Source organism: Etheostoma cragini, chromosome 7 (assembly GCF_013103735.1).
Source record: "Etheostoma cragini isolate CJK2018 chromosome 7, CSU_Ecrag_1.0, whole genome shotgun sequence".
Lineage (NCBI taxonomy): Eukaryota > Metazoa > Chordata > Actinopteri > Perciformes > Percidae > Etheostoma > Etheostoma cragini.
The window spans coordinates 5,606,435-5,616,214 of record NC_048413.1 but is presented as its reverse complement, the minus strand read 5'-3'; the positions used below and the strand labels follow the sequence as shown (position 1 = coordinate 5,616,214).

The 9,780-nt window shown below is 40.4% G+C and overlaps 1 protein-coding gene and 1 long non-coding RNA gene across 6 annotated transcripts in view; one reads left to right on the top strand and one right to left on the bottom strand.

The window, feature by feature from the left end:
- Window positions 1–6,625, bottom strand: part of LOC117947711 — a 16,449-nt gene extending 9,824 nt beyond the window's left edge. Inside the window, exon 1 of the long non-coding RNA XR_004657301.1 lies at window positions 6,527–6,625. This is a non-coding gene — a long non-coding RNA (uncharacterized LOC117947711). The remainder of the gene's footprint in view (window positions 1–6,526) is intronic.
- LOC117947697 (oocyte zinc finger protein XlCOF6-like) overlaps window positions 1–9,780 on the top strand; it is a 29,293-nt gene that overhangs the window by 15,946 nt on the left and 3,567 nt on the right. The window contains exons 1-2 of one of the 5 annotated variants that reach the window (XM_034876880.1): window positions 2,025–2,169; window positions 5,978–6,585. The exons of 2 other annotated variants lie outside the window; for them this stretch is intronic. In XM_034876880.1, the coding sequence (XP_034732771.1) occupies window positions 2,130–2,169; window positions 5,978–6,585 (648 nt within the window). In that variant the 5' untranslated portion in view covers window positions 2,025–2,129. Of the gene's footprint in view, window positions 1–2,024; window positions 2,170–5,977; window positions 6,586–6,639; window positions 7,461–9,780 lie in introns of those variants that run through there. 2 more of the 5 variants (XM_034876875.1, XM_034876876.1) reach the window with 2 other exon arrangements.

Genomic DNA, 9,780 nt, shown 5'->3' with positions numbered 1-9,780 from the left:
TCTGTATAGTGTCTTGAGATAACTCTTGTTATGAATTGATACTATAAATAAAATTGAATTGAATTGAATTGAATTAAAGTATCTGTCCGTCTGTGAGTCTGTCTGTTTGTGTGTGTGGGGATGGGTCTGTCCGTCCATGTTAATGTGCTGTATTTTATATAGCGCTTTTCTAGTCTTAACAACTACTCAAAGCGCTTTTACATAATATATGAACCATTCACCATTCACACAGTGGGGCCGAGGCTGCCGTACAAGGTGCCACCTTCTCATCAGATACACACTCACACACAATCACACTCCGATGGCACAGCATCAGGGATGCCTTGCCCAAGGACACTTCCATATGGGACTGCAGGGCCAGGGATGGAACCACTCTACCACTGAGCCAAAGCCGCCCCATGTGTGGGTGGGTCTGTGTGTGTGTCTATCTGTGTGTGTGTTTGGGTCTGTCTGTCTCTGTGTGTGTTGATCTGTCTGTCTGTCCATGTGTGGCTGGGTCTGTCTGTCTGTCCATGTGTGGGTGGGTCTGTGTTTGGGTTAGTATGGGTGTGTATGCGTGTATGTGTGTGTGTGGGTATTTTAAGTGTGTGTATCTGTGTCCCTGTCTGTCTGTTTGTGTGTGTGTGTGCGTTTGCTCACAGGGCATGTGATATGTCATTGCAGTAGTGTTGGAGAAGTGCGTGTAGTCAGTGAGTGCTGCATGCTACATGCTACATGCTGCATGCTGTATGCTACATGCTGCATGCTGTATGCTGTATGCTACATGCTGCTTCTGCTTCTGGGGTAACTAGGGGAGCAAACCTTGTGGTGATTTAAGTAAACTGAAACCATTTCTCACGACTATATAATAACTACTGCATATAAATAAACACTAGTTAAAAAAATGATGTCATGTTTGTTGGCGTGCCGGCCCTGGGCCTGTCCTACATGTATACTGTGGTTTGTCTTGTTAACTTGCAGGTGTAGCGGAGGCGATAATGAGATGACTGTGATCACCGGGCCGGTCCTCCTAGACTATTTAACCCCGCCTGCCCCGGGACCGGGCAGCCGCATTCTCCCGACGCCGCACAAACATGTTTTCCCTTTAATTACTGACAACATGCACCTCACATTCTCCATTACATTCATACACCTTCATTCATCACTGATACTTACAATAACACCTCATCGTTCTCTTGTTTGCATCATTATTTCATAAATGTCACTTTATTATTGTTACGTTGCTGTGCTTCTCCCTCTTTTGCTGTGGCCTGTAAGCCAATTGTGACAGGTTGGGGGCTCGTTTGCCGTGAGTATAAAACCAGGACCTTGTTTGTGGTTTTCTTTAGTTTATCAAATTTGTTTGGTTCAGTTGAGCTAGTCTTTTGTTGTTTAAATGTTAAGTTGTCAAAATAGATTTTAAATATATTATATTAAATATAGGGTTTTTCTCTTGAGGTACATGTTGGTCATCCAAAGAAAATAACTCAATCCACAACACGGGAGCATTTCTTTCGGGGACATTTTGCAGATTTACTACAGTAGTATGCAGTATCTTCTCTGGTATTGACAGGGTGAAGTTAATATAAAGGTAAATATGGTGCAAAAGGTGAGAGCTTGTAGAATATGATGTGAGAATCTGAACTTGCATAATAAAAGTTGAACTCGTAAACAAAAAAAATTGTTTCACCTTTTGCACTATATTTATCTTAATTTATCTTCCATCTCTTTCTCTCTCTCTCTTGAGCAGCATCTTCTGAGTCTTTCATTACTACTTAATCAATAACATGTTAGAATGGGACTTTGGACAAAGGCTTGGAGTGTGAAACGCCCATGTAAATTGTAGGTACGACCCGTAATAGCGTCCGTCCCCGGAACTAACGTTAACTGTTTGTGTGTCACATCGTGATTATGACGGCGGAGTAGAACGCGACAGTGTTTAGATTCTTAAGAAGAAAGAAACGTTCCAAACTGCTGGATGTGGTTTTAAAAGCAGAAACAAAGCTACACAGAGCAGGCTATATATTTATATATTAGGTTTCTTTTTTAATGTCGCAGGGAGGCGGTGCTAAAGCTAAGGTTAGCCGCAGCTAGCTCCTGCTAACGTGTTGTATTTTCTACAACACGTCGGGGAGAAGAGGAACTTTAACATGAAGTCAGAGAGGACGCTGGAAGCGGACAAGGGGACAGGTGGGACACCTTTACATCTGAAATATATATATATAGAAGATATCCGTGTATACATGGAGATAGAAGCAATGTGTGTATGTTGCCTAGAAGCTGTGTGTATACACATAGAAGATGTGTGTGTACATGTAAATATAAGCTTTGTGTGTGTACATGTATATAGAAGCTATGTGTGTGAAGATGTACTGTATATAGAAGCTATGTGTGTGTACATGTCCATAGAAGCTATGGTGTGTACATGTATAGAGAAGCTATGTGTGTGTACATAGATGCTATGTGTGTGTACATGTACATAGAAGATATGTGTGTACATGTACATAGAAGCTATGTGTGTGTACATATATATAGAAACTGTGTGTGTACATGTAAATAAAAGCTATGTGTGTACATGTACATTGAAGATATGTGTCTGTACATGTACATAGAAGCTATGTGTGTGTATATAGATATAAGAGTTGCTGCGCCATCAGTGTGTAAATCAGAGTGTAAATGTGTGTGAGTGAGTCCATTTACATTTACAATTATTTGGGTCAATATTGAAATCATTGTTATTACTTGTGTTTTTCTCCTGGATAAAAATCCTGGAAACCAACCCATTTTTCAACCGCTTTTTTCTGTCGCTTTTAGCTTTATGTTCTCCAGGCCGGTGACTATCTCAGTCCTGAACTGATCGACTGTTCTATAGCTGCTTTCCGACTAGGTAGTTACAGGATCGTAGTTATAGAAATGGTCCACTTCTAAAGAGTTCTCCTAACTACTCTTCACCCTAAACTGGTTTTGCCATTTGCAGTGGGGGACTGAGCCAAAGCTGCTGAACTTAAGTCGAGTGACTCGAGCTGATTCTCAGAAAGTAGTTGTCTCATGAGAGTACCTTGTTACCCTTTTTTTAGATACCCTTTCCTTCCCTGATGAATCTTTAAACCAGTGGGGGAGGTAACCTTTTCCCAGCCAAATATGCAGCTTGTGCTTTGCTTCAGCTGCTGCAGTCTCAGGTATTCTGGTCATCATACTTGTAGTCTTTTCTGTTACCATGTTATCAACACTCCAAGCCATCTTACGCCCCCCACTCTTGTTGAATCCATACTGTCCCTAGAAGCTAGCTGCACTTTCACAGCACTTACAATTTCACTAGATAGTCATATCGGGTTTGTAGGACTCTATGTATATTCACTTAAATTTTATTTATATGGCGCCAAACCACAACAACAGTTATCTTTTTTGCGCTTTTCATAAAAGAGCAGGTCTAGACAGTATTCTGTGATGTTATTTACAGAAACCCAACAATTCAGCAACAAGTCATCTACCTCGACCAGTTGGGGGTGAGAGAAAGAGACAGACAGAGAGCGAGAGAGAGAGAGTAAGACAGACAGACAGACAGACAAGAGACAGAAAGAGAGACATGGAGAATTGTAGCAGAGGGTGTCGAGCAGGAACATGGAGGCGGCAGGTAACTCCAACCAAAGATCCAGAGCCAGAAAAACCTGCAGGAAGTGATAAGAGGAGAGGGGCGAGAGAGCTCAAGACTACGGGAAAGGGAATAAGTTGAGTTAATAACATGCATTAATGGGATGAGATTGCATCCAGATGGAGAGACGGAGGAGAAGAGAGGTTCTTGGTGTATCATGGGAAGTCCTCCGACAGTCTAGGCCTATAGCAGCATAACTAAGGGATGGTTCAGGACTTTCCTGAGCCAGCTCTAACTATAAGCTTTATCAAAGAGGAAAGTCTTAAGCCTACTCTTAAATATGGAGACGGTGTCTGCCTCCCAAACCCAAACTGGAACCTGGTTCCACAGGAGAGGGGCTTGATAGCTGAAAGCTCTGGCTTCCATTCTACTTTTGGAGACTCTAGGAACCACAAGTAACCCTGCATTCTGGAGCAAAGTGCTCTGGTGGGGTACTAAAGTACTATGAGCTCTTTAAGATAAGATGGTGCCTGACCATGAAGATTTTTTTAATTGAGAAGAAGGATTTTAAATTCTATTCTGAGTTTTACAGGAAGCCAATGCAGACAAGCTAAAACAGTACAGTATATCCCTTGTTTTCCTACTTGATACAAACCGCTAAAAGACTCTGTGGGATGTGTCGGTACACGATCAGTCCTGCCTGCACGATCCGTTCTGCGCATGCGCAAGACGGAACACTTGACGGCCAAGCATCACAACGGACAGCTTTTTTTTTGTTTTCTTTCATTTTATTAACAAAGAACAATTATATCGCCAGTACATACATATACAAAAAATCAATACCATAGGTGCATATACAGAATATTTATATAAAAATTATATATTAGCATTTTTTGTAGGCTAGACTTTTTTGTAGTTCCCAAGTGCTCAACATATAATCTACACTTTTTAGTAGTTCAGATATTATATATTTTTTAATAATTAATTTTTAAATTAAGACTGGTCACTGATCCAAAACTGTGTACCGACATCTGTGTACCAGGCATAGGCGACATTACTATTAAGTGATCAACATGTAATCTGGGGATTTTTATTTTTAAATTATCCCTTACGCCAGACTATAAATTACGAGTTGTTTACGTGGGGGCCAATCCAAAATATGAAGGAGTTGTTACATTAACATACACCTTTTTTGATAACATGTGGAATGGGAATTCTTTTTGACTGAGGGAAAGTCAAAGCATTTAAAAAAAAAAACATTTGCAAGACAAATACTGGGCCCAGGCCAGTAAAAGGAATATTCCAGCACCACATTAACAAGCCTCAAATCATGTTTTATTTTGTTGTAACATGTTACATTAACATACACTCATTTGAAATCAGCCAGTCCGCATTTTTACGCGGGGGGCAATTTATTTTGCAGATTTCCATGCAAAATAATGTGGGACTTGCATGATTTTATAACTTTTCATAACAAATATCTTAGCTCCTTTATATTTTTGTATTGGCCACCACGTAAACACCTCGGAATTTATAGCCTTGCTTAAACCATAATTTAAAAAAAAAATAAGAATAATGTCGCCTATGCCTGGTACACAGATGTCGGTAAACAGTTTTGGATCAGTGACGTCTTAATTTAAATATCTTTATTAAAAAATTAAATAAATATCTGAACTACTAAAAAGTGTAGATTACATGTTGAGCACTTTTGAACTACAAAAAAGTCTAGCCTTCAAAACATGCTAATATATAATTTTTATATAAATATTCTGTATATGCACCTCTGGTATTGACTTTTTGTATATGTATGTACTGGCGATATAATTGTTCTTTGTTAATAAAATGAAAGAAAAAAAAGCTGTCCGTTGTGATGCTTGGCCGTCAAGTGTTCCGACACATGCGGGGTACCAATAGTGTAGGGAAAAAGACAGTTTTCCGCTATGTATTTATGTGCATGAGTGAACATCGTGTGTATGCGCAGAACGGATGGTGGACCAACAGGATGGTTGATCCACAGAAATAGTGTTTATTAAAGCTCACTGCCAGTAAAAGTCTTGGCTTAGAGGCGCATTACTGCCACCATGTGGTCTGGAGATGCTACACTCTCATTATGAACTCTCTCATTAGTCTCACTCTGGAGAAACGGAGACAAGTGCGACACCCAGTGGTCTGATGTTTGGCTTGATATCAAATTGGTTAGAACAAGTTTACACCAGCCCAAGCCTAGCATGAAACTGAGCAAGGACTCATACTTTCTAAATGGTGCAGCGAGTTATCTCACCTTCCATCTTGGAGATTTTCTCAGACAGACAGGCACAACTTTTACAGCCAGAGCAGGGTGGAGGCATGAGGTTTTTTAAGGTTATCATTAAGACGCAAATTAATAAATGTCTGTCTGTGTTTCAGATTTACCTCCAGATGTTCTGGAAGTTATCATTGGTGAAGAGGAGCAGCAGGAGTGTAGCCCTAGAGTCAAACAGGAGGAGAAAGAGTCCCACACACACACTAAAGAAGAACAGGAGGAACTGTGGAAAAGTCAGCAGGAAGAGCAGCTTCAAGGGCTGGAGGAGGCTGATATCACCAAGTTCCCTTTCACTCCTGTCCCTGTGAAGAGTGAAGATGATGAAGAGGAAGCTCAGTCCTCTCAGCTTCATCAAAGACAAACTCAGCACATGAAAACAGAAGCTGATGGCGAGGATTGTGGAGGACCAGAACCAGCCATGAACTCACATCCATTTTTACAACCAGAGACTGAAGACCAGACTGGAGACTCATCTGATCCTGAGACTGATGACAGTGCTGATTGGAAGGAGACCAGAGAACCCCAGTCAGCTTTAAACTCTCTGAAACAGGATTTAGGATGTAAGAAAACATTCAGCTGTTCTGAGTGTGGAAAAGGATTTGGCTTTAAGTCACATCTGAAGAGACACATGATGACTCACACAGGAGAAAAACCTTTCAGCTGCTCTGAGTGCGGTAAAGCTTTCACTTATAGTGGAACCCTGAAGAAACACATGAGAACTCACACAGGAGAGAAGAGAAAACATTTTACCTGCTCAATCTGTAAGAAATCTTTTACACAAGGTGGACATTTACAAACACACATGAGAATCCACAAAGGAGAAAAACCTTTTAGTTGCTCTGAGTGTGGTAAAGCTTTCACTGAAAGTCAACACCTAAAGAGACACATGATAACTCACACAGGTGAGAAGCCTTTTAGCTGCTCAGTTTGTATGAAATCTTTTACACAGAGAGGAAGTTTACAGAAACACATGAGAATCCACACAGGAGAGAAACTTTTTAACTGCTCTGAGTGTGGTAAAGCTTTCACTGAACGTGGACACTTGAAGAAACACATGATGACTCATTCTGGAGAAAAACCTTTCAGCTGCTCAGTTTGTAAGAAATCTTTTACACAGAGAGAAGGTTTATGGTCACACATGGCGGTCCACACAGGAGAGAAAAGATTCAGCTGTAGTGTTTGTAACAAAAGATTTGCCTGGCGTTCGTATGTCAAAACGCATAAATGTGTTGGTCCGATGGAAACAGAAGCTGGCGGAGAGGACTTTGGGGGACCAGAACCAGCCAGGAACTCACATCCACTTTTAAAACCAGAGACTGAAGACCCGACTGGGGACTCGTCTGATCCTGAGATTGATGACATGGATTAATGTTTTAAGTGCCTTTTAAGTCCAAGCAATACTTCTTAAGTATCAAACAATAATCTACTGTATATGTATCAACATATAGAGAGAACACATATTGTGTGGTAGGAAAAAGTACACTGTTATTTTTAATTATTTTATTAGATATTGTTTTGTCTTATGTCTGTCATGCAATCAATTTTAACTAAGAAATCAGACAAATGTGAATATCGGATATTTATTGGGCACAAAACAACACATACGGTATATTCACTTCTTTCCAAGGAACGTCTATTTAGCAAGATTCACTATTAATATATGAGATTATTCCATACACATTGGGTTCATGTTTTAATTGTGTGGATCATGTTTGGATCTCTCCTCTACTCTCTCTTGTCTTACTCTCAGCGCAGCCCGGCCACACAGCGGGGCTGCTCCACACTTCTGACATTTGTCTACAGTTTTATTGTTTTATTAACACAGCTGTATATTGTTAAGTATGTGAAGCAAACCTGTATATGTACCAGTGTTTCCGCGGTTAACTCTGCTATCGCGGCCGCTACGGCAAAGAACACAGAAGAAGTTATTGAATGCAACTAACTTCAGTTTGTAGAGTAACAGTGTGTGAGACGGAGCTGCTGGACCTTTGCCAGAGATGTGACCCATGGCCAGAATATCATTGGACATAAAAATGCAGCACAGTGACTATACAGACGTTTCATACACACGACGTGTGTATCCACCATTCGACCCGTGCTGGACCCGTTCATAATGAGTCAGCCGTCTCTTTACGAGTAGCGTCCATCACACTCCCTCTCTCTCCCTAGCTCTTTTAATCAGTTGTTGAAAAAAAGTGAAGGAGCTTTCACAGAAATGCATTTAAAAAACAACAACAATATGCTATGCTATTTATTTCAAATAGCTAATTTTCATTTACATGTGTTTCAGCTGTATGTCTATACAACATACAACTTCAACATAAGAAGAATGTAACAATATGAATGTGAAAGCAGTTATAAATAGCCTATGTGACAATAAAATTTCTTTTGGTTAAAATCAACAAATAATCGTGAGAATAATCGTGATCCCAATATTGATCAAAATAATCGTGATTATCATTTTGGCCGTAATCGTGCAGCCCTAGTTGAAAGCTATCTTTAGTTTAAGCAAGGGAGACAGGAGGGAGGTAGCCTAGGGAAGTTAGTCTAGCAAGGTGTTTCCTGTCAGGGAGTGGACAAGTTTTTTTCTTTGAAGCAAAGCTGAGATGGACATATTATGATCTGTATAAAACTATAAGAATTCTTACTATGTTCCAAGGTAATATGATCAGTAACACCAAAATGATTAATGACATGTATGGTGTCTACTATTCCACTAATTAGGCCAGGGTAAAGCAAATAAAGTAAAGAAATAGAATTGAGATGACCGGTGTGGTACACCAGGACAGGCTGAGTACCCTCCAGGATGACATCATTTGAAGTAAACCATCTGTTGACTAGCATGTACATTAGTAGTAATTATCGGGCTCACAACGACCTATGTGTAGTTAGAAAGGGGAAGGGATAGGACTGTTAGAAGTAACAATATCACCAGTTCAGGTCCATCTAAAGATGTAACATATAAAGAGACGTTCTCGACATCAGGAGGGGTAAGAGAAAGTTACAGTAAGCCATAGAGCCTTTATTGCGAAGGGACAAGCGGAAGTGGTTGAAGTGTTGCATTACCTGTGTTGTGGTTGAATAAAGGGATACGTGCAGTCTCCGGCATTGGACGCCCGTGTTTCTTTATTTTACAGTCAAACCTCTGAAAGCTTGGTAACGTCAGAAACCCTCGATTGCATTAGTCAATTAAGATGTGTTGTTGGAGGAAAGAGTTGTTGGTACGACGCGTAATAGCGTCCGTCCCCGGAACTAACGTTAGCTGGTTAACTGTCACATCGTGATGAAGACGGCGGAGTAAAGCGCGTCAGTGTTTAGTTTCCTAAGATGGAAAAAAACGTCCCAAACTGCCAGATGTGGTTTTAAAAGCTGAAACAAAGCTACACAGAGCAGGTTGGGTTTCTTTTTTTAATATCGCAGGGAGTTGGTGCTAAAGCTAAGATTAGCCGCAGCTAGCGTGTTGTATCTTCTAAAACAGGTCGGGGAGAAGAGGAACTTTAAAATGAAGTCAGAGAGGACGCTGGCAGCGGACCAGGGGACAGGTGGGACACCTTTACATCTGAGATATATATATATATATATAGAAGCTATGTACCTGGCAAATAAAGCTGATTCTAATTGTGATGTACGTGTATGTAGAAGCTGTTTCCATGGCTGGTAAAAGGGAATATTCCACTTATACAATGCTGTGATGTGGCGCATGGTGAAAAATATCCTAGGTGGGGCTGTGCCATAATCAATCAGTTTCAGTTTCAGTAACCACCCAACACAATTTAACACAAACCTCAGGATACCATTGCTGTGTGAAATAGTTAGTAGTGATTTAATGTGTTGAGTTAAAAAAAAGTTAAATCGTCTGAAAGGGCCATGTTAGAAAATGATGCATACATCTGTCCCTATTCCCCCC